The sequence below is a fragment of the Rhinolophus ferrumequinum genome, chromosome 19 (genome assembly GCF_004115265.2).
Source record: "Rhinolophus ferrumequinum isolate MPI-CBG mRhiFer1 chromosome 19, mRhiFer1_v1.p, whole genome shotgun sequence".
NCBI classification, from domain to species: Eukaryota; Metazoa; Chordata; class Mammalia; order Chiroptera; family Rhinolophidae; genus Rhinolophus; species Rhinolophus ferrumequinum.
Genome location: NC_046302.1, coordinates 30,363,021 through 30,387,166, shown reverse-complemented (window position 1 = coordinate 30,387,166; position 24,146 = coordinate 30,363,021). Strand labels below are relative to the sequence as shown.

Here is a 24,146-nt window from a genome sequence, read left to right as displayed (position 1 = left end):
CACACTTTCTGTAGGGTTTTGGTTTTGGTTTTTGGTCAATGTCAATTATTTGACCATCTGAGTTCTTTTTCTCATGTCTACCTCCATCTTTTTTTTTTTTTAATACATAAAATCCTGGCCATTAAAAGCAGAAGTTTCCCAAATTGACAGGCATTCTACAAAATAACTGACCAGTACTTTTCAACAGCGTCAAGGTCATGAAATGTCCTCCCCAGACATGAGGAGACAAAAGAGTGCAATGTGGGATCCTGGGTAGAACTGTGGAACAGAAAATGGAAAAACTGGTGAAATCGGAATCCAGCCTATAGTTTCGTTAATAGCATTATACCAATGTTAATTTCTCAGTTTTGATAAATTGTCCTACACTATGCAAGGTGTGAACATTGGGGGAAGCTGGAGGAAGGACAGAAGGCAACTGCGATTTTTGCAACTTTCTTGTTAAGTATAAATCCTTTCAAAATTAAAAATTAAAAAATGAAACTTGGCACTGCATTAACAAGCCAAGATTCTCAAATATGGTTGATTTAAACTCGTCTTCTTAGACTCAGCCCAGACACACAAAGCAAAGGTTTCATGAGAGGCCCACACGCTGCATTTTAACCTTCCCAGGAGATTCAGGTGGCCAGTCAGGTTTGAGGTCCCTGACTGAGACGCAGGAAAAGTTAGGCTGTCAGGAGGAAAGACAAATTCTCGGATTCTTCTTTTTACTGATTCCTCTTGAACCTTTACTCTGGGTTAAATGGGTACCTGGCACACAGACAGATGTGGTAGAGAAGACCCGAGACAGCCTCCTCTTTCAATGTGCTAGTTCTCAGTATGGGAGGGCCAATGGTCGGAAAATGAAACAACCAGAAAGCCATTCAGTGCAGTGAAACACTTCCAAATTCTTCCTGCATCACCTCTCTATCCCCGAGGCTTCTGCCTGGGTTTCCTGCCACGTCAGAGCTTTGGCATCTGGCCAGGCTCTGCCCTCGTGTCTGGGGCTGCGCTGACCTCCGTGGGCTCAGAAGCAAGGCTTGTACATCCCTGTTTTGTTTTGCACTCGCTTTTGGGTCCCTGATGATTTGGGGTTTCAATTCTGACAGCACCTGCTCTGGTATGGGCCTCATGTCTCTCCCCACTTCCCAGACTCAAATCATGCTCCACACCACCGCTGCCCCCACACCTCTGCCCTTCCAAGTGCCTTTCCTGCGTCCACCCACCCCTTCCTCCGAGGCCCTCCCAATGCAGAACAAAGGCTACAAATGCCTTCCTCAATTACCCATCTTCCTTTCCAAGGGAAAAAGTCTTCAAACCTACTATAGGCTTAAAGTATGTCCCTTAGAGAGCCACTGTCAGCTCCATCCTGTTCTGTTCCCTCTATTCCTGCAGCCTAGGAGACACTGATGGTGCACTTCTCCCAACTGGCACCAGCCCTCGAGTCACCCTCTAAAACGTAGTGACTCTTGACCTGAGACTTTTGATTCTCTCGTGGACTTGTTCTATTATTTTCCTATCCTGTGTCCTATACACATAGATGGGCCCCCGGCTGTCTTTAAAGGAGGGATTAGTCTAGCTTTAATGAGCGCTAAGAATAATTATGTGCTGAGTAAACAGTGAGGACGCTGTTGCTGAGAACACAAAAGTTTGATCGAGAAACTTGAGTTCTTTCCATTAACATCTTATTTTACATCTAAGAGCATTAGCCTCTGGCCTACTGCCACCGTTAGCTTGCCCTATAAATATAAATTTTATATAAATATAAAATTGGTGCACAGTAAGTAAGGAAAACCTATTTAAATAAAATGCAGGGAAAATTTTTTAATGGAATTAGTGGGGAAATTCCTGGGTGTTTTCAAATGTCATTTTGGAAAACTAGAGTGACAACTGAACTAAGCTGTTTACTGCTCAGAATCGGGGCTGAATCTAACATTTTATGAGGCATAAATCTTGTTTTCTTCAAAACAGATTCAATAGTTTTTCAGATGCAATCATACTCTTTCTCCATGAAATTTTACTCAACAGATAGCATGGCTACATACCTCAATATTCTGTAAGAGAAATAAAATTAGATTTTTAGTTAAATCAACGTAAACCATGCCACATGCCCTTTGAGAGGAATGTCGAAGCTTCACGAGAGACACATTGAGGAGGAAGTCATGATATGAAAGGATGAGAGTCCGAGCGTGAAATCAAATCAGAGTCCTGCGTTCTTTTCCCAGCAGGCCCTGGACCCGGACTTCTGGCTCTGCCCACTGAGACGCTGTTCTTGAAATGGTGACCAACCTTAGGATCCTAACGAGCTAAGAAACTGGTCAATTATGTCTAGGTGATCACATCTTTATGGAAATATAGCCCTGAGCCCAAAACTCCGTGATCACATCTCAGGTGGGGCCCAGATCGCATTCAGAGGGAAAGGCAGCAGGAGAAGGGGCAGCCTGCCTCTCTCACCTGTGACAAGACCTGAGCTCCCTCGGGAAAGAGAAAAAGCAGACTGTGAGTCCCTTGTCCCCACACTGCTCTGTGATCTTCTGGGCTAGTGGCCACATGCAGGCAGCCAGCTGGGCGGAGACCCTCTGCCCAAGATGGGTGCGAGAGAAAAGAACACAGGGGAAAGCGCCCCTCTCCACCCTCGCCACCATGGCCCATCCTGCAGAGTCACACCCATAAGGATACTTCACAGGCCAGTCAGCTTCAGGGCTGTCTAGGGAAGGCCAATATCCAGAGGGCCCAGCAGAACAAAAGCTCCTGGACAAAGTACCTGTCCCAATCTGATGAAAAGAAAAAATAAGGAAAAAAACAACAACTCGAAGAACACTCTCTGTTGATCAGATGCACCAGCCGAGTGGAGAGCCTTGGCTAGTGTCTGGGGGAGCACATGAGGTGCATTGGATCAACCATTTCACAGGCTAGAAATCAACTGGACAGTCCAAACCATTTTACTTAATGACACCCTGACGGTACCAGCTGGAAAAGCAGCACAACGGAGCCATGAGAACCTGCGAACTAATAAAGAGGCCCTCAGTGTGGCCCCATATTTCAGGCTTTCACAGGACATTTGGCTTGTGTAGGCCTGGCCACCAGCATCAAACACGAAAGCAGACATTTAATTATCTCGGAGGATTCTCAAGTGGCTTGCAGGTCATAAATTTCTAGGTTATGGGATGGATTCTGTTTCCTGCGAAAGCTGGACTATTATTGTCCTTAGCCAAATGAGTTATAGCCCAAATATGTTGGTTATTCATTATCTACTTGCCTCATCACCACCACTGAACAATCAAATCAAGTACAGCATTGTTTCAGAGTGAGGCCCAAAAGGGAAACTTCACGTTGATTTTGCAATTTTTTTTTCTTATTCCTTTAACCTCTTGTGAAAAGCTGGAGTTTATCACCCCATTATAATGGAAACCAAACTAACTTCCTTCATCTTAAATTTCTGTTGATGGTGCCATTACTAATAAATTAAACCTGTTACAGATAAACATTTACACACATCCAGTGCTGTGTTTGTTGTAGTAACTGCATCACAGGATAAAATGTGTTTGGCTAAATGAAAAGAATATACGGCTGTTTTGCATAAGATTGGAATGGAAACAATACCAAAGGAAATTATTTTATGTCAACAACAAACAGGCAAAATATCTCTCTGGCCAGATTGAAGAAGAAAATTAATTATGACTGGATTACTGTTCCCCCCAGTGACATTATGTGTCTCTCTAAGAATCTGGTTCTCTCTAGACCAGAGGGCAGGGCCAATACTCTTTGCCAACACGGACGTGTAACCTGTGGGAAGAACACTTACCCGGCGGGGACTGGCCAGGCCACTGTCTCATGCAGTCTCTTTTTCTGAGGTCCCTGACCCAACCCTGCCCACCTCTGTGAGGGCACTCCCTGGCCTGGCATCCTTTCTCTACCCATCTCCATTGGTCCGACCAACACCCCTCACGCCGCCATGCTTTTCCCAGCTCTTCCCAGTGGAAGGAGCTCCTTCCAGCTCCTTGCAATGAGGTTGCCCATTGCAGCAAGACCAGAAGTGAACTGGTACAAGTTTCTGCCATTTGGTTACTAGTTTATTGAAATAATTAATAGGACAAGAAACAGCAAATATTGAAGAAAACCTACTTAAGACCTCCAAAAGCCTTCAGAAGTTTCATTTAAAAAGTTACTTTAAGAAATCGATTTCTTATCATGAAAAATAGCACGAAAACAATAGGCAAACGATATGGACAAAGCATATACAAAAGAAGAGATGCAAATGGCAAGAGGTTCAACCTTCCTAGTATGCAGGAAAAAGTCAGTTAAAACTACAAGGAAATACTATTCTACCCCCTTCAGGCAAAAAGGGAAGTGTTGCCTCAGCCTGGAGTAACTGAGATTCAGCTCGCAGTGTGGATTAGACCCACCTCTAGGAGAAGAGTGTGCCATGAAAGATGTGCAAACCTGAGGACCCTGCGATTCCACTCGTGGCCTCACACGCCTGTGCTGCTCCGCTTTATTGTGCATGTGAGTCACCAGGAAATCTTACTAAATGCAGATGCTGAATCAGTGGCCCTGGGATGGGCCCCTGAATATGTAGCATTTCTAACCAGCCTATATTGTCTGAGGACCAACTTTGAGTAGCAAGTCCTTAGCCAAGTTCTTATATGGGTACGCTGAAAGACCAGCAAAGATTTCCCAGCAGCATCAGGAAATAGCAAAATGTTGGAAAAAATAAATATAAAGGCCTTAGATATTGATGCTGGAGCCCACAAACATATTCTTGAAGATGTAAAAAGCCAGTCCCCCTGAATGATAGTTTTCCATTTGAAAAATGGAGGGCATGTGGCAGGGGATGCACCCAATAGAGGGAGAGCCCGCCTCCTAATGCCACCAATCACCCAAGGGACAGGGGCAGAGCCTCAGAGGCTCTGAAGTAGTCAGGCTGGGTACAGCCCAGGCACTTGGAATTTTGTAAACGTTACAGAAGGTTCCAACGTGCAGCCATGGTTGAGGAACCATCTGCCCGGAAAGTGGCCCCTGACGCTAGATGAGGGGCAGAAATACAGCCTCTAGCAAAGCATCAAGGGCAGTACTTGGCAATGGGCCCCTTGCGCCCACCCTGCACACCCTGTAAAGGCTTTTTAGACCTTCCTGGGGACAAAGTGTGAAATGAGGGAGGCCAGGCCAGAAATGACCGATACATTGGACGGGGTGGTTGCAGCATCCCTCCTCCACAATGGCCAATGCTGGTCGTTAAACATGAAACCTTTTGTTGAGGAGCACAGGTGGGCCCTCCAGGCACCACTGGCAATTCACTGGAGCCTGCCTCTGAGTCTCTGCCCTTCCTGGGGCATACGGAACTGGAGGGCAGGTCCCTGTGGGGTGAGTTTCTCAGGCCAGCTCAAAGACACTTACGAGATTTGCGGTTGGCCCGGGAGCGTTTCCTCTCCCGAGGCACCACTCGCTGACTGGGCACTTGGGTGGCCGATTTGACGATGCGGTCCATGATCTCATCGGCGGCATCATCTGTGACGTTAGGCGAGTCATCAGTTCCCATAGTCCATGAACTAGTGGATCCTGAAGCATTAAACAATCAGAGAGTGCAACGTGCTCAGCAAGGACAACACCAAAGAAAATACCCAGCACTGCTCCCCCAGCAGCAGAGTGCTGTCAGCAACGAATCAGAACAGTAATCTTGAGCCTAACAGATCCGGGCTGCTCACCCGTTCCCACTGCAGGGACACCACGGTGACCTGTGACCATTACCCTCCCGGCTCTGAACTCCCACATACCCGCACTTCGGGCACTTTTGTCATACTACCTTATACCACGGCTGTGTTCTTGTCTCTCGTCCTTTAATTTTCGATGCCTGGATGTGTTGCCTCCAACTGCCAGGTTCTGTGATCACGGCAGGGCAGACCTCCCAAGCCACACGGTGATGTACATTCAGTAACATCCAGAGACATTTGTTCCCTTAGCCCTCTATCCCTGGTTGTATGTGCCTGCTGAATTTTAACTAACCCCAACTTCTCATTCAGTCAGATAACAACCAGTGGATTTTGAAACATAGTTTATCTTTGGATTAGCTAGCCTTTAAATATCATAACGGATTATCTGCCCTTTACAACCAGCTAACGGGGGAGTTGACCTAAATTCTCTTCAGTACATTGCTCCCTGACTAGCAAAATACGTTTATTAATAACTATACTTGAAGACAGTCCAAGTCTGGCAGAGAAGCCTCTGCCTATAGATAAGCAAGCAGAAAGTACCACAAAAACATGCGTTCTCACGTCACGTTAAATAGTTAGAAATTAATGCTATTTTAGTATGTCAAGAACTATGCCTTTGTGATCGATCAATATCCTTGTGAAATCTATAAGATGGGAAATATGCTTCTGTAAGAAGATGTACAATGTGACCAAAACTGTGAATTTCCTCTACCTGTACTTCGTTTTGTAACAAACAACTTCAAAAGCTGTAGGTGAGTGTTCAAACTCTATGCCAAATGGAACACAGAGGTACCCTGAGACTGACTAAGGTCCAGCTGAAGAACAGCCAGATTTTCCCAAATCACAGGGGGAAAAATGTTAATAAATATACATTTATAAAATTTGGGTTCTTTTCCCATACCAATTTTTAAAAGTTTTTGTGGTGTTTGGATATTGTGGAAATAGTTGGGAATATCTGATTGCAGTTCAGTAGATTGATTTTCATGCACATGTGTTTATGGTTGAAAATTTATTGCAAATATGTAGCATGCTGTAATTTCGTCATAATTTCTGCTAGTAAAATTCATGTGACTGAATTATACACATAAATAATTCACTCTGCAAAAGGAGGACCAGGATTCCAGGTGCTTCATCACCTGCATGTATTTGAGACCTGTGGCTCTAGGACACTGATGTTTTCCGTTGACAAGGTGTTTTTATTGTCGTCGTTGACATCACTCTAAAAATTTGTTTTGGCAGCACACCAACAATCCTGACATAGACAAAAATAGCAAATTGTACTTTGTCTGCTTATACCCAAGGGAACCTGATCTGCTTGCTTGTATCAGTAGACTTGTGTTTTCCACCATCACAAAAGCCTTTAAACATAAGTTCCTCTCAGAAATATTTGCAATTGTTGCTGAATTTTTCTGCATTCTCAGGATGGTCCAGGTGTTCTAATTTGAGGTAAGAGGGCTCACAGTGGCACAGCTTTCAGAGAGGGACTCTGCAGAGCCTCTGAACAACAGCGTCCACACAGAGTGGAGCAATCAACAGTGCAATTGTGTTTCACCCAACAATTGATTGTTTTCCATTTTACCTATTGATTTATAAGGCTGTCTCGTTTTGGAATGTCAAACTATCCTTCCAAAAATACACCGAGCTCCATCAATTGTATTTGCTCATAGTATATTTTCAGAGCACTGGGCAAGAAATGAAGACATCACCTGCTCTTCCCGCTGAAAATGACCTGTACTTCCCATCTGATACCTCCCTAGGGATCTGCTTTCACTGTAACAGGTCAGGAGATGCTTAAAAGGAGCATCTTGTCATATGTCCAGGATTGTCAAATTCAGTTTTGTGATGAGGTCATTCCCTCATAACCTCATTTCCTCTCGCCTTGGTCACTGTCCTCACTGCCTGATTACTGCTTATGCCCATTCTTCCTGGTCATGTATGTTTCTCTTTCTGGGACTCTTACACTCATATGCAGACATCAGAGAACACTGCCCATATCTTTTACAGACCCCCAAGGACCACTGGGCTTACCACAGTCTCCCAAATATTAGCGAGATATTTATATATGCTGAGATACAGTGGAGGGGATAAAGCATTATAAACTAAGATAGCGCCATGTTACTTTATTTTGACTTCAGTTTTCAAAGTATGTAGTTTGAAAGAAACACTAATTTTTCCTTAATAATGTAACCTAAAGAAATTGTCTAACAGGAAAATAATATCAAAATAGATAGTATATTGTTTTAATGTAATACAAGTTTGCCTTTTGTTCTGAAAGAATTTTCCTAGGTAGAGACTTCTAGGTTAGAAGCTTTTCTTTTTGGCAGTTTAAAGATGTCATTCTATTTTCTTCTGACTCCCATACGTCGTTTCTGTTAACAGTAAGCCATTATTCTTACTGCTGATCCTTAGAAAGTATCTTTTCTCTCTGGCTGTTTTAAAGATTATATCTTATCTTTGCTTTTGAGCAGTTAGCCTATGTAATGCCAAGGTATGCTTTTCTTTATATTTATTCTTGGATTTGTTTCAGTTCGTACATTTTCTATTAACCTGTTTTTTAAATTCACCAATCCTCTCTTGCTGGGACCAACATGCTGTTAAACCCATCCAATGAGTTCTTTATTTCAGATATTTTCTTTTGTAGTTCCAGAATGTCCATTTGATTCTTTTTGATAAACTTCAATTTTCCGTTGAAATCACCCACCTTTTAATCAATTGGTCTATCTTTTCCTTTACTCTCTTTAACATTTACAATGATTAAACCTTGACTGCAAATTTCAACATCTGGATCACCTGTGGGTCTGTGGCTATTGTATAATTTTCCTCTTGTCAGCCACATAGTCACATTCTTTTCTTCGTTCATTCGTAATTTTGACTATGCGTTGGACTTTGTGTATAAAAGAATGAGGAGACTGAAGTTAGTATCATTTCCACCCCCGTCCCTCCCCCCGCCGGCTTCACTCTTTTCTGTGAGGCAGACACAGAGAAGCACTGAGCAGGGCTGGGGCCAGATAGTTGAGAATCAGCCCACGCCTGTCTTTATTAGGTCGGTGCAAAAGTAATTGCAGTTTAAAAGGGGGAAAAGAATTGCAAAAACCGCAATTACTTTTGTACCAACCTAACGCATATCTGTGTGCATTTACTGAAGGTGCTTACTCTAGCCTGTCTTAGTTTCCTCAGAACTTCAAGACTGCAGGATGCTTCCTCCAGCCTTTCTGGCCCAGCGTCCTCTCCCCATGCTGTCCAGCACTTAGCAAAAGTCTCCTGGAGAAAACTGTCTGCAGTTGGAGCTCCTCTAGATTCCAGTCTCTTAGGGCAGCTCACATGGCTATTAGAAGTTCTGCTGGCTTCTCCTTTCTATTAGAGTTGCTCTGCCCAGGGCAAATCTAATGCTCAGCCTGTGCCCAGACATGGCAAATACTGCTACAGAAGCACTCTCAACTCACCTAGAATTCTAGTTTGTGTGGTCCTCTTCCCTTTCACAGTTCTCTGACATCTCTTAAAAGAAAGTTCTTGTCATTTTTTTTTTTTGGAGTTGTTGTAAGAGGAGTGGTGGCTTGCCACTCCCTACTACACACCACTTCTTCTGGAAGAAGTCTCTGAATGTGCAGAAAAACTGAACAGCTTTCCTGTAACCTGTCAGGAGATGCTGAAAAGGAACAGCTTTCTGTATGTCCAGGATTGTCAAACTCAGTTTTGTGATGAGGTCATTTCCTCATGACCTCATTCTAAAAAGGAACCCATACTGTACAAACCCAGCAACATGTTTTAACCTTGGTCCTTTCCAGTCAAGAACAGCTGTCTGATTTCTCTTTTAAAATGAGTACAACCTGTTATGTTCCAGTAGAGATACTGGACTCCGTGTCCCAAAATGACTTTCATTGCGATATCCTTGTATCGCGCTCAAGGCTCCAGGCTCCTGATGGCTGGGTCACCACAGTGCAGGCAAAAATGCTCTCCTGGGTCTTCCTGGTGTCCTCGTTGAGTCTAGCACACAGATCCTACAAGAGCTGCCGGGCACAGAGAGACTTGTGCCTGGGATGTCTTAGGCCTTTTTGGGTACCACAGAATACAAGTGATTCCTTTTCTCACACCCTGTAACATTGCAAAGCTGTTTTATTTTATTCTTATCCTTGTTTTATGCTTCATCTAGACTGATCGTCTCTACTGCTCAGCATTTAATGACAGTATTTCTTCACCTTCTGACCTTACCACTTTCTTCTGTTCTCTTATATTCTTCTTTACATACTTTCTCTCCTGTCACTTCTCCACATTTCTGAGAAATTGAGGCATTTTATAGACAGTAAGCAGTAATATTTTCTAATTGTCATATGTGTTTAAGAAGGGATGGCATAGCAACCTTTTTCTCTACAGAGCCAGGTAGTAAAAACTTGCGGCTCTGTGGTCTCTGCCATCTCTGTCACCACTACAAATTTGCCGCTGCAGTGCAAAAGAACCACAGATGGTACACAAAGAATAAATATATCTGTGTTCCAACTAGACCTTATGTACAAAAATAAATGGCCAGCTGAATTTGGCCTGGGGGCTTCAACTTGCTGATTCCTGCTTTACCCCATGAGATTCATTCACAATAATAATTCCTTTTGTATGAATTACGAGATCTAACAATTAAGTTCGCGAACTTGTTCACCAATGTTGCTAACCTTTTTTTGACATCAGAAGGATTATTCATTATGAATTTGTACCAACTGGACAAACAGTTAACCAAGTTTACTATTTGGAAGTGCTGAAAAGGCTGAGTGAAAAAGTTACACGACCTGAACTTTTCGCCAACAATTCATGGCTCTTGCATCACAACGATGCACCAGCTCACAGGGCACTGTCTGTGAGGGAGTTTTTAGTTAGTAAACAAATAACTGTATTGGAACACCCTCCCTACTCACCTGATCTGGCCCCCAATGACTTCTTTCTTTACCCAACGATAAAGGAAATATTGAAAGGAAGACATTTTGATGACATTCAGGACATCAAGGGTAATATGACAACAGCTCCGATGGCCATTCCAGAAAAAGAGTTCCAAAACTGCTTGAGCAATGAGGTATGTAGCACTTTTTCAAGGACAAGTTCGCGAATTTAATTGTCTGACCTTGTACGCTACATTTTTGAGAGAGTTTGCTTGTTTCTGAGACGAAGCGATGGAAGGCGGGTCACAAAGGGGTGAGTGCAGGAAAGCATGTGATTACGTCAGCACTGGGAGCCCAGGGGAGCTGACGGCCCTTAGCAGCCACTGCCTGGGCACCGTAAGCTGTACCCCCATGGGGTGGCTAAGTGGGAAGACTCGCCCGCCCAGCACAGTTACCTCGGCTCGCTCGGCTGCGTGTGCGGACGCCCAGCACCGGGGTGGCATCCTCAACAATGGGGGACGAAGTTTTCAGCACAGCCTTCATGTTCTCATGCTCAGCAGCATCCTCAGCATAGCTCAGGCCCTGTAGTTGGCTCAGCGGTGCCGGAGAACTGCCAGAGAACTTGCCAGACTGCAAGACCAAAGCGGGGGGAGGGCATGAGGTGACTCCCCAAAAGCCAACTCAAGCTTGTAAACGTTTGGTTGAGGAAAACCTTTTCTTTTCCGTCTGTCTCTCTCTGTCTTTTTGGTTTGTGTGCATTCTGCAGACACATTCATTTATGGCAATCACTGAGGTTGTGGATGAACTAATGACAAAACGTCTGTGTATACAGGAAATTCTCTTAAGCAGAAAAAAAAGTGCTGGTTCCAGAAGGACCTCACCCACCCCTCCATTGTAGTGGGTCTCTTGGCTCACTGCAGATGCCCTCCCTGGGGGCCGGCTCGGGGAGACTGACATCAGCTCTTGGGAAGCACTCAGAAAGTAAATCTGTTCCTAACACCAAAACCTTAATGTGAGAATTGAAATATGCCCTGTTAATCAAATGGATTGAGCTTCATTATTATTATTTTTTAACTTAGCACCAGAAAGCAGTTAAAATTTTCTTATATATCACTGATGATGGTATAATTTTAAAAGTGGCATCCAGTCATAAAATCACACAATGTTAAGAGTTGGGAAGGATTTTTCCAGATCCAGGCCCATCTCACTTTACAGAGAAGGAAACTGAGGCTTTCCAAGATTAAGCAACTTGCCAAAGGCCCCAAGGGGGTTTGTTTCAGGGATCAGATCAGAACATGACTCAGAAATTCATGCTGAAAGTAAGTTTGGCAACACTCACTACTTCTGGTTGTGTCAAAAATGTAGTTGTTTTAACAAGCATTACAAGCACATGATATTCTCTAATTCCAGCTCAACAAAGAGTCAATACATAGATGGTTTACAAGAGGTATGGAGGAACATCAGGCCATATGCACACAGTGCCCACATCTGGATGAAAACTAAAACGTCTGTTAGATTCACATTTGCAAAGAGGAGTTCCATGAATTCTGGGCTTCCTCTTCTCATCCAGTGTCTTGGCAATGACAATAGAAAGCCCAGGACACATCTGTGGCGTGTGTATCTTTACTGCTCCCTCCTCATTTCCCAGAGCCAATCATCTCCAACTTGGATTCTGGTTCTGGCATCTGCCCCAGAACCAGGAGGAAGAACCCCTGCCATCCCACCCCTCCCACACGGATCCCACCAGATCCACTGGATACCCACTGAGGCAGCCCACAGATGATGACCATTTTTCTGGCCTCAGCCACTGCCCCACTTCCTCTTTGGTTTTAGGGCTCTTTATGTGGTTATTCTAGAATCCAGTTCTCTCATACTTGTGTTGCCAAAAGTCTCAGACAGGTCTGGAGGAGAACTTCTCTGTCCATTTTTCCAGCAGTGGGGAGAGAGAGCCGCTGAACCTGCCACTCTTGACAGGGCCTGGGACTCACGGACAGCTTGGAAATGCAGTTAGCCCTTCCGTCCCTAGCACACACAGCACAAGAACCCGTGTAAGGAGGAGAGTGATCACACAGAAGTCAACCAGAAAAATCCATGCATGGTTTAAAGCACTGAATGGTGCTGACACTTCATGCTGCTTATGTTAGGTTAGACGCCACAGCACGCCTGGGAAAGTCAAACACGGCATTCTTCATGTTTACAAAGAGTCGTACCTCAACTTCATCCTCTTCATCAGTCTACTCGAGAGGACAGGACAGGATGGAAAAGACAGAAGGGCTTCTTAGAAGGCACAGAAGTCAGCAAAGATGAGATTGTCTCAATGTCACATCAAATTTCAAATAAACAATCTGGCCCCCACAACCAGGGCATAGTCTCTTGATTGAGGAGCTACCAGGCCTTGCTTGTACAGCCTTCTTGCCTTCTTCTGGACATTCCCTGCGTGAGCCCCAAGAAGAGTCCTAACTAAAGTCCGAAGGGATGTGTGGGGCTCCAGGCCAGTCTCCCGAGGCTGCCCCTGAGGCTGATAGCCAGCTTGCCTGGTTCTCTGACCACTATCAACGTCACTCCCAGCTGTGGGCCCTACCACTCAGCTGGCCACATTCTGTGGAACCCACCACCACCTGCGTGCCATCAGGGTCTCAGTAAGTGGACTGGCCTCCATCTGCTTGCCTCTGCCTGTCAGCTGCCGCCTCCCCTCTCATCCCGAGCGCTAGACCCTTCCCTGCCCAGGCTGCGGGGTCTGAGCCTCCGAGAATCCTTCCACACATAGTCTAGACAGGACAAGAGGAACAACGGCCCAAGCAGAAAGGATCAGATTACCCTCTCCTCAGAAACACAAAATTAAATTTGTTTTAAAATCTTACCTGTCCCTCATGGAGGCAGTTTGAACTGACATGCTCTATACTTTTAATTCTCACCAGATTAACTTCCTGAAATAACTTCAAATAAAATACCCCTTTCCTAAAAATAAATTGGGGGTGAACTTTGTGGAAATCTCTTGATTTTTAAATTCAACACACCCTCAGTTTAACTTGTATTTGTTTCCACTGAGGTTGCAAGGCTCCAGCAAATCAGACACAAGGTTTCTGAGAATTAAGTAACCGTTAAGAAGCCGAAATGACAAAATGCTTCCAGTTCATCACACTCCACATTGCCCCTAGCCAAATGGCATCACGACAAGAGATGACAGTCCTGCTATACTTTTTTTTTTTTAATCTTAGAGTTTATTTATTTAACCAGGGATGTTTGGCATTTTTTCAGCAATTAGCACATGTGCAAGATGCTAAGATACAAAATCTATATCCTTCTTAATATTCCCCCAAAGTAACTAGCATTCCCTTTTCACAGAAGAGGAAGCGGGGGTTGAGCGAAGGCACGGGCCTCACCCAGGATTACCACTGGCCCCCTCGTGTGGGAGTCCTGGGGTGCAAAGCCTGCGTTCTCACAGCCCATCTGGAGTATAACCACAGCAGACAGGGCCACAACTACCTTGTGGTGCCTTGTCTATGTCACCATTTTGTTGAGAACAATTTGGGACACCAGGATGAGGAATTACTTAGTTTCTCATTGGTCATTCCCTGGGAGGACCCTTGGACTTTAAGAAAGGAAGCCTTTTGCATTTTCAGAAACCGTGAAAGAAGTAGCGAGACAGGTACACAAGAGCAGATATGGGTCTGACTCTACAAATACAGGGTCTTTAGATTTAACCGACTTGTCTGTGCCTCAGAAAATAATGGTTTTTCTAAAATCATCTTTATTTCATTGCTACCATTTCCATCCTCATCTGTATTAAAAGTGACGTACTCAGACAGAGAAAGACAAATACCATATGATCTCACTTATATGTGGAATCTAAAGAAAAGAATAAGTGAATGAACTAATTAGAAACAGTTTTGGAGACATAGAGGAAAAACTGAGGGTTGCTAGATGGGAGGGGGGTGGAGATAAGGGGGAAAGTGAGGGGATTAGAAAACAGTCAGTAACCACAAGATGGCCACGGGGTTTTGAAAAGTAATTTGGGGAACGTAATCAATAATGTTGTAAGGATTTTGTAGGGTACCCGATGGACACGTGTCCCATTTGGGAGACCCCCTCAGGGAAGATGTAGATGCCTGATCACCGCACTGAACACCTGAAGCTGAAGCTGAACAATAATGAATACCCACTATAATTTTATATATATATATATATATATGTATATGTATATGTATATATGTATGTACGTACTTACAAGAAGCGGGGTACAGCATTAGGAATAGAGACAGTGGAAATGTAATGGCTCTGTGCGATGTCAGAGGGATAGTGGATGGGGGAGGGGGGTTCACACAGTGTGAGGGATATAAATGATAAATGTCTAAGTATTACTTTGTCTTGTGCACCTGAAACTAATAAAAAAATAAAAGAGAGAGAGCGAAAACAAAGAAGTGACTTACTACACAGTTTGCCCTAAAAATCACTTCCAGCTCTAGTGCTTTTGCGCTTTGATTCTCAGTCTATTGCCTGGTTTTAGTTTTCAGTGTTTTAAGTTGTGGATATGCTGTTTTCTAACCAGGTTGTGACATCCCTAGGGTATACGCTTGTCTTTTATTGCACCCACATCTTCCTTGGTGCCCCGTGCCTTGCTGGGCACACAGTGGGCGCTTAATTCCGAGTTGGGTAAACTCGAAGCTGTCTTTTGCCTTAATTGACAATATCTTAATTTTCCAGCAGATGGCAATCTTTGTACACGAATGATGCCACTTTTTGTGGGACTGTTGACGATGAACCCTGAAGAAACCTGTACTGTGCAGATTTGAATGGGAATTTAAATACTTTTTTGAATTGAACTCTAGAAAAATTTACCCCTGCTTATAAATAGGAGATCTGAATGTTTTTGGAGAAGGATCAAATTTAAAAATTAGTGGGATCTGTATAAAAAAAAGAAAAAAAAATCTCCAGAATTTGTCAAGAAATTTTGACATGTTTCCGTAACTATAAACATATTGGCTTGTATTTTTCACCTCCAATGTGTCTCATTTCCACAAAAATAATCACTCCCTTTTTAAAACTTTTAAAAGTAATACTTTGGAATGAAATGTGGGCCACAGTCTGCCTAACTGGATTCAGTTTGCTTCCTGAGTTGCTGTCCTGCAGGAGGCTAAAGATCTTACTGAACCCAGATTTCAGAAGAAGAGACGAAGACCCTCAGCTGATGGCAGTGGCATCCAGAACAGCCAGGGTGTTATAGAAAGAACTCTTGCAAAAACTGATCTGAGCACTCTAAGGGTCCAGAAAACTAAAAAACAAGCAACAAACAAACAAGGGGTCTGGGTGGGGGTGGATGGTGAGGGGATTAGTCCTTAGTTCTGCTCAGAACTGCCTTAAAACCACAACAAAATTTCTAAGATGATGGCATTTGGGTCTCCATAGGAAGGTTAGACTCCCTCAAGAATGTGGCCAGTTGTTGTGTGCCCTCTGTTTCTCCTACTACATGAACACCCATCTGGGCACAGAAGGCAGCCTCAATAAGGTCTTCTTAATTTATTTTATTCCTCCCCAGAGAAATGTGCCTGACTTGAGTACAGGTGAGGCTTGCACCCCACAGGATGATGGCATCCCCCACGGTTTAATCCTGTATCCATTCCATTCCCTGTATCATTGAGAGCCAAGGTGCTTCTCACATATATATAGAGACGGGGTACGTTTCATAAAGGCACACCAGAAAGAGGTACCTGCACTGTGTGTCTTTGTCTGCCTCTTCCATCTTCACACATCCCTTCCCCCTCCACTTATGAAGCATCATCCATCTGAATATCCACTGCACCCATGGCCCAGTGGGCTCAGAACTGAGGTAGGAGAGATGGGGCAAGAGCCCAGGAGTGGGAGAGGCATGGAAGTATGCAAGGACTCTCAGGGGGAACTCCTGTTGGATTCACTATCCTCCAGGATCTCTTCCCACCCTGATATTCTCTGATTTAAGGGACTGCCAAGAGCCTATCAGATTACATCTTTGAGCAACTACATCAATTATTTCTCTATTCAGATGCCTAGAATGGGTGGTCCATATGTCAACTGACTGGTTATATAGCATCTTTAGGATGACTGAAATTCTGAGTCAATTCCCAAATCTGTACATCTGTCTTGCTATGATAAGTGGCATTATCTTTCATATTTTTTTCCCTCCAATTTTACTCACATCACAGAGGTTGAAAAGGGAATCAAACATTTTAATGTCATCAGCATTGTACAACGCACCCACATGGGTCACAAGTTCTTCCACCAGCTACATATTCTTAACTTTCATGTCCTAGTTCCTCATTTGTTATATAGCAGATTTTTCACAGACAAGGTGGAGGAGAAGTTTAAGAGCACTTTTCAAAAGAGAGATTTTTTTTTTCCACATTAAAAGAAAAAAACCACAGCTCCCAAATTGTGGGAAGTTTTATGGTTGATCGCACTTTCAAAATGACATAAAGAGGCTGATTTCATGAAACTTACATCAGTGATCATCTTCCCTCTGGTCTTATTTCTTTCTCTGTGATTGGCCCGTTTTTGTTTCTGCTGCAAAACCCTTTCCCTGGTGGTGCGATACTCCAATGCAAACTCACTGATGATCCTGCAGAACTTGTTTATGTTCACTTCTCGAATTGCATAAGGTGGATGCCCCATAAAGAGCAAAAAGGAATGGAACCTGCAATGAAAAACAATAGTGGCAATGGCTTCAGTTTTAAGGAACACAAAAACCAATTGTCTCAAGACTTTCAATAAGAAACCAATCAACTGAAGACATTGTTCTTCATTCCTGAGACTTTGAGGTTGAAGAGTTTTCTCAAGTGAAAATATGACCTTCTGGTCATATTCAAACTCACTTTCTCTATGAGAGAGTGAGTCAAGTGAGTCAAGTTCAAACTCACTTTCTCTATGAGAGAGGTTGTGTCTAAGTGGCAGGATTTCAGGAAATTAATTACTTTTTCCTTTTGGCTTCTCTGTGTTTTCATGTTTTTTATTTTGAAATGAATACACAAAATTTTTGTACGAAAAATGATAAAGTACTATTTTAAGGAAAACATTGCACAGTTTCTAGATTATATGAAAATTGAATAAGGAATAAAGAAATGCTGCTTAGCAATTTCTTGGGAAACTGCTCTAATGAATACTTGGAATAGATAAGACTATATTATGAATAACCTGTCAATTGATGGTTTATAAAAAATGCTTATAAAGTTTTCTCTGAGTAAATATTTTGAAATATTTTCTTGCAATATTACATACAATCTTAATTTAATTAGGACACATTAAATGAGCAGCACACAATAAATTTATTTCAGCTATTTAATTTGTAAATTAAAATTGTTGGATTCTATTAAAATTTTTTAAAAAGAAATGAGCAAACAAATGCCCATTTTTTAGTTATTTGGAAATGAAAAAGAAGATATTTGGAGACAGAGGAAAATTTTTATGTAGAACAAACAGTATTACATAGATGATAACACTATTGGCAGACAAAACTTTTGTCTTTGATCTCTCTAATTTGTGCAGTTTAAAGAGGGTTGTTTTTTTTTCAACTGAGGGACATTGGCTGAGTTTTTTGTGAAGAAAGATAAAATAAAATGAAGCATACAGTATGTATTTAAAGTAAAGGAGGCTAAAAAATGCTGTTTAAAACCAAAAAATGCTAGCTAAACCTATCAAAACCTTAGAAGAAAATATAAATTTTCATGACTTTGGATTAATAAACGATTTCTTAGATATGATACCAAAAGCATAAATACCCAAAGAAAAAAAATAGATAAACTGAACTTCATGAAAATTTTAAAAACTTTTATGCTGCAAAGGATACTATCAAGAGTGAAAAAGACAACCCACAGAATGGGAGAAAATATTTGTAAATCATATGTCTGCCAAAGAGTTTGTATCCAACATATATAATATATAAGAAATCTTACAACTCAACACTAAAAAGACAAATAAAAAAAGGACAAAGGATTTGAATAAACGTTTCTCAAAAAAAGATATCCAAATAACTGACAAGTATATGAAAAGATGCTCAACGCCATTAGTTATTAGGGGAGTGCAAATCAAAACCCCAGTGAGATGTAACTTAGCACTCACCAGGATGGTTATACTAAAGAGACCGACAATAACAAGTATTGTACTGAGGATGTGGAATCCTCAGTCCAGTACTGGTGAGAACATAAATTGGTTCAGCTGCTGTGGAAAAGTCTTACAGTTCCTAAAAAGTAAAATAGTTACTATATGACCTAGTATTTCATTCCTATGCATATACCCAAAAGAAATGAATACATGCCCCACAAAACCTTCTACACAAATGTCTATAGCAGCATTAATCACAATAGCGAAAAACTGGAAACAACCCAAATGTCCATCAACAGATATGCGGTGTATCCACACAAGGTCCCACTAGCCGGCCCACTACCTCTCTGACCTCATCTTCTATGACCCCAGCCACACTGGACTCCTCATGATTCTTTGAACAAGCCTACCTCAGGGCCCCAGGCCCCATGTGAAGTGTGTAGGGGACCCTGGGTGGGGCTGCACTGAGAGCTTGCAGGGCCTGTGAAGAGAAGTGGGGAGGCCACTCCAGTGGGAAGACCAGAGGCCCTGACAAGGCATCCAGTACCAGCTATTCCCTATGCCCAGAACATTTCTGACGCACAGACAGCAGCATGCATCGCTCTCTGTCATCGCACAGGTCTCTGCCCAAATATCACATATTCAGAGAAGCCTCTCCTAACCTCCCAATATAAAACAGCACCTTCTTGTCACTCCCAGTACTATTTACACTCGTAATTTTTCTTCCTGGCTCTTATTACCACCTGACATTATATATTGTAGATGTGAAGTGATGTGATGCAATATGATATATGACACATTAGTGTAATATATTACATACACTGCCCTTATCACTGCTCCAGATCTTTGTGCAAGATGAATCAAGGGGACAATCAATCAGCCCATACCTGGGTCCTCTTTTATACATAAATACAACCCAAGAGTCCTATCCTCCACTTTCTAGAACACTGGAGATCCAAACTTAACATGAGTTGGAAATAGAATTCAAGCACATATTTTGCAAGCAGGGGAGTAACAACAAACAAGTAAAATGAAGGTGCGAAAAGATTCAGATGTACATTTGAAACGAAAGATACTATGACATTCCTGCGGACAAACAAAGGAGGTATGGCTTTTAGGGAGTGAAACATTTAAAGGATTTTTGTTAGCTGAGTTTGTCACTTTCAGAACACGTGACGTGGAGGTCTTATGGTTATGGAGTCCTTGTTCCCCTCATCAGTATCCTGCGGCACAAGCCAAATGTTTTTCATCTGTTCTATCATCTGCCCTTTTCCTCATGTGAGTCACTGAGTGGGGTGTCTGGCCGAGAAAGGGGAGGTGTGGATTTTGGGGTGCTGGGATTTTGGGGTGCTGGGAGTTCACTTGACGTCTGCCTGACTCTCCCCCCAAATGCTGTCGTTCTCTGTGCCTCCCAGGACGGCCTTCCTCCCACCTCTCACCTGGTTCCCTCTCTCCAGTGCCTGCCACAGTGTAACTGCAGCCTCATGAATCTGTGGGAATACGTGGGTCAGCACATCCACAGCGTGGGATTAGGCTGCTAGGGCAGTGACGCAAAAGGAAGGGTTAATATGCAGATTCCGACATCCAGAACAAGATTTTCTTAGCCAGGCCACAGTTTTCAAAGCCAGGTTTTTGCCTAAAAAGCACTGTCTCCGTCCTTTTATCTGCTCCTTTATCAAGAGGGGACCCACTGGAGTAACCCCATCAGACAAGAAAGGGAGGTGGAACACCTGCCCTTGAGCTCTGTGACTGAAGACAGTAAAGATGTGTGTCCTTATCTCTTCCCCCCAAGGAGGCGCTGGAGCGGGTAGAGGTCTGCTGAGAGCCTAAGTGCATGCTGAGGGTAAGAGGGACTTGTCCCCCATCAGGAGGACGGAGTGGTTCCAGGTCAAAATGGAGCATTCCTGGCACAGTGCAAAGCGCAGGCCAGTGAGGATAGGAAGCAAGAAGGCCTGGCTGGACTCGCCAGCTCCTGTGAGATCCTATGCGATGTGCAAGTGGCTCTGGGGAACATGGAGGGCGCTGTATGGAGAGCTACAGGGTCTAGGCAGATGGGTGGAGCACAGGGGAAGACCTGATGGCTTGTCCCTTCAGCTGCCAATCAAGCAGGAGGTACCAGCAGAGGTTGGGTGGAACCAGTCCTGGCCTTTCCATGTGGGAGAGTAGTGAGGTTCCAGATGGCCTCATCCATCTGAGAACCTGTCGCTTTCCTCACCAGTGAGGTACAGACATCACTGTTGTTCCTTGAAGCCAGTTCTGAGAGGAGTAGCAGGGAGGAGTGGAATTCTTGGAGACCAGACATTCAGGAGACTGACTGTTTAGCTGTTTACATGATTGGCTAGATTAGCCAACTGCTACCCGGCCAGGCAGTAGGTCATTAAGGAGATGCAGCAAATAGTGAAATAAAGAAAAGTCATTTTCTCTACACATCTGAGTGCCATGAGAATAAATCTGCAGATTTGCTACCTGTGGAGGTTTGAGTTAATCCCCAGGACACAGGCATCTTTATACTCGGAGAGCCTCAAAGCAGCATCTGCGTAACAACTGTTTCTCTAAAAAAGTGCCATTACATGAATTCCTAATTACACAGATAAAAATATAACTCTTATAGTCGCCTGTGAGGAAGAGAGATCAAGGTGTAGCTTTCAACCGTCTGATCGGAAATCTTATATTTAAGCTGATCTGCACGCCCAGGATGATTCCACCTGTACCCAGGGTCTGGCCCTAAATTAGGGAGCTACTGCTTTCTGGGTCTCAGTTTCCAAATGTCCAAAGGGAATGTGTCATCTGGGTGACCAGCTTATCAGGGAGAACAGGACAATCAGAGCAAACACTATATGCATTATGTCATATATATATATATATATATATATATATATATACATATATATACATATATACGCAAATCATATATATATATCACATATATATACACACATACACACATACATACACATACACATACATAGCTTTAGACATAGATGTATCATTGAGTTTTTATCTGTCTGGGACAAAATGATTAATGTGACCAGGCATAACAGCTTTATAACTTTCATAAAATAGCTCCAATTTCCTGACATTCCAAATGGAAACTATTTGTTTATTTGAGTACTCGTAAGTGAGAAATCGCTTGTATCATACAAAGCATGGAGGGCCAAAGCAGTTGACATTCCCTGCCTCCTGTTTATAACCATGTTAAAAGCATAAAACGTACTTTGATTTCAGTGAGAAATCTGACAAAATCTCTGATGAGATCCTCCCACCCGGAGGGCGCCTGTGAGGTCTAGATGGAGTGCAGTGAGGCGGGTTTAGAGTTGAACAACTAAATTCCAAAAGAACGGGGTAATGGATAGTTGTCAACCTGGAGGGAAGATTCTGTTCCTAACATTTAAAGACTACTGCCACCCCACCCCATCCCACCCCCGAACAGTCTGGATCAAGACCCAGGAAGTATGGTTACCAAAGCAGCTAATGACACAGCTGGGAGAGGGCTCACCTGCAGACAAGATAGTTAGGTTTTAAAAAAATAGTCACAGGGTATCAGATGGGTACCAGACCTAATGGGTGATCACTCTGTAAGGTATATAAATATCTAATCATCACGTGAGAAACCTGAAACTAATGTAACACTGTATGTCCACTGTAATTAAAAAAAAACAACGTTCTGTATGGCTTCATGGAAGGCGAAGAAAGGAAACAAGAAGGGGAAAGGAGGGAGGAAAGAGAGAAAAAAATAATTTAAAAATCTGAAAAGTACAGGATAAATGAAAATACCACACACCTACTAAAAAAATAATGAAGTGCTCAAGCACAAGCCGGGGAGTGTGCTTGAGGAGTAGACCCCCATGAAAGGCCTGTGGTTTAGCTGGCCCCGAGGGAAGCCTCCCTTACCAGAACTGCAGGGAGGCCTGTTTCAGAGGCCTGCCTGCCATCAGAGCTCCAAGGAGACCACAGCCTGGTCTGCAGAGCTACACATTTGCTCCCCAAGGTATAAGGCCCAGGACAGAGCACGCAGACCCTGGAAGCCAGGTGAGGGACCTACAACCACGTTCTGTGACGAAGCAAAGGAAAAGAAAGTGCGGGTGCATGGAAGGAAATGCCCTGGCCTGGGACGTTGGAAGCCTCAGGCTCTAGCCCTGGTGTTGCTTCCATTGATAAGTGAGATTGCCCTGGACCATCCTAGACGCCAGCCAGCCTCTTTGTAGGCAAGCAAGGCCTGACACATCACTGCTGTGTCTCCCAGGGTCCTCTTGGATCCTGTGACTCTGAGGGAGGCTGGTCCAGAGGATGGCACCCATGGTGGGACCCAAGTCTCATCCAGGCAGGTCTCAGCACAGAGCAGCCATTGGAGAATCAATGAGTGGAAGGTCTTGGAGGGCATACTGTGGATCATATAAAAAAAGAACTTTTCTAACAAGTCAAACTGCCCTACAGAAACGTAGAAAGAACTGTTCAAACAGATACAGAAATGCAGGGGTCAATTTGTCAGAGATTCCTGATTAGAGGAGGATTTTTGAATAACATTTCTGAGATTCTTTCCGACCTCAAGATTCAATCGCATTATATTATTGCTGTGTGTGTATGTGTGTGCGTGTGTGTGTGTGTGTAAGAAAATTAAGTACCCATGAGCAAACACGTGCAGCAAAGGTGCACTTGCAATGTACCAAACATTTACAGTACAATTTTTGTAAATTCAACCTCCAGGTCTTGGTTTGCAGAATATTTTCAACATGCCATATCACTGGTGTTTCCATACATTCCTCAATCCACTTACCTGTTAATTATTCTTCTATGGACAATCTTTAAAATTATAATTCGCTCTGCACAGTCTTTTAGGAACTCTGACATTCGTTGTTTCAAAACTGGTTTCATTTCATGTTTTGCAATTGCCTTGAGGTGATCCCATGAAGCTTTGCATCTTCTCTCCATCTGACATAAATTATCCTGAAGTTGATCAAAGTCAACCTGAAAATCAGAGAGAGAACCCTGCAAACGTGCTGAAACAACCGGACCCAAACCTGAACCAGGAAACCAAACTGCCTCCGGGAAGAAATAAACATCAAAACCAAATTTACATCTTGGAATACAAACATATTTATGGTCTAAAAATTGTCCACATGTGTATCTGTCATTATCTTGACATCAAATTATTTAGTGATAAAACTGTTCTCTAAATGAACCCAATGCAAGTGTCATCTTTTTTTTTTCCTTTTTTTTTTTTGCCATATTTGGAAAGAAATCTTAGGAAACTCGTTGGAAACTGTAAATTAAAACATGATATCAAGGAACCCTAGTACAAGATGAACTGAGCAGATGTCTCATAAAATTTTTCAGAGCTCTCTGGTTCTTCAGAGATGATATTTCATTTAAGGTTAGAGGAATGCACCATAGTCATGCACGGATGGCCCTCACAGGCTGGGGCAGCCTAGTAGGGGCATTAGCAGGCTAATGGCATCCCCTCAGCCTGCTAAGGGGCAGCCAGCTTCTTTCGTGACAAATTATTTTACTTACCCCCCGCCCCATTTAC

General features: G+C 43.2%; 1 protein-coding gene across 13 annotated transcripts in view; it reads right to left on the bottom strand.

Moving 5' to 3' along the window:
• FHOD3 (formin homology 2 domain containing 3) overlaps positions 1-24,146 on the bottom strand; it is a 436,559-nt gene that overhangs the window by 5,910 nt on the left and 406,503 nt on the right. For 10 of the 13 annotated variants that reach the window (XM_033087598.1, XM_033087590.1, XM_033087589.1 and 7 more), the window contains 5 exons: positions 23,394-23,584; positions 17,024-17,216; positions 12,760-12,783; positions 11,005-11,179; positions 5,374-5,535 (listed from right to left, as the gene is read on the bottom strand). In XM_033087598.1, coding sequence (XP_032943489.1) covers positions 5,374-5,535; positions 11,005-11,179; positions 12,760-12,783; positions 17,024-17,216; positions 23,394-23,584 — 745 coding nt within the window. The remainder of the gene's footprint in view (positions 1-5,373; positions 5,536-11,004; positions 11,180-12,759; positions 12,784-17,023; positions 17,217-23,393; positions 23,585-24,146) is intronic. The other 3 variants (XM_033087594.1, XM_033087595.1, XM_033087587.1) reach the window with 1 other exon arrangement.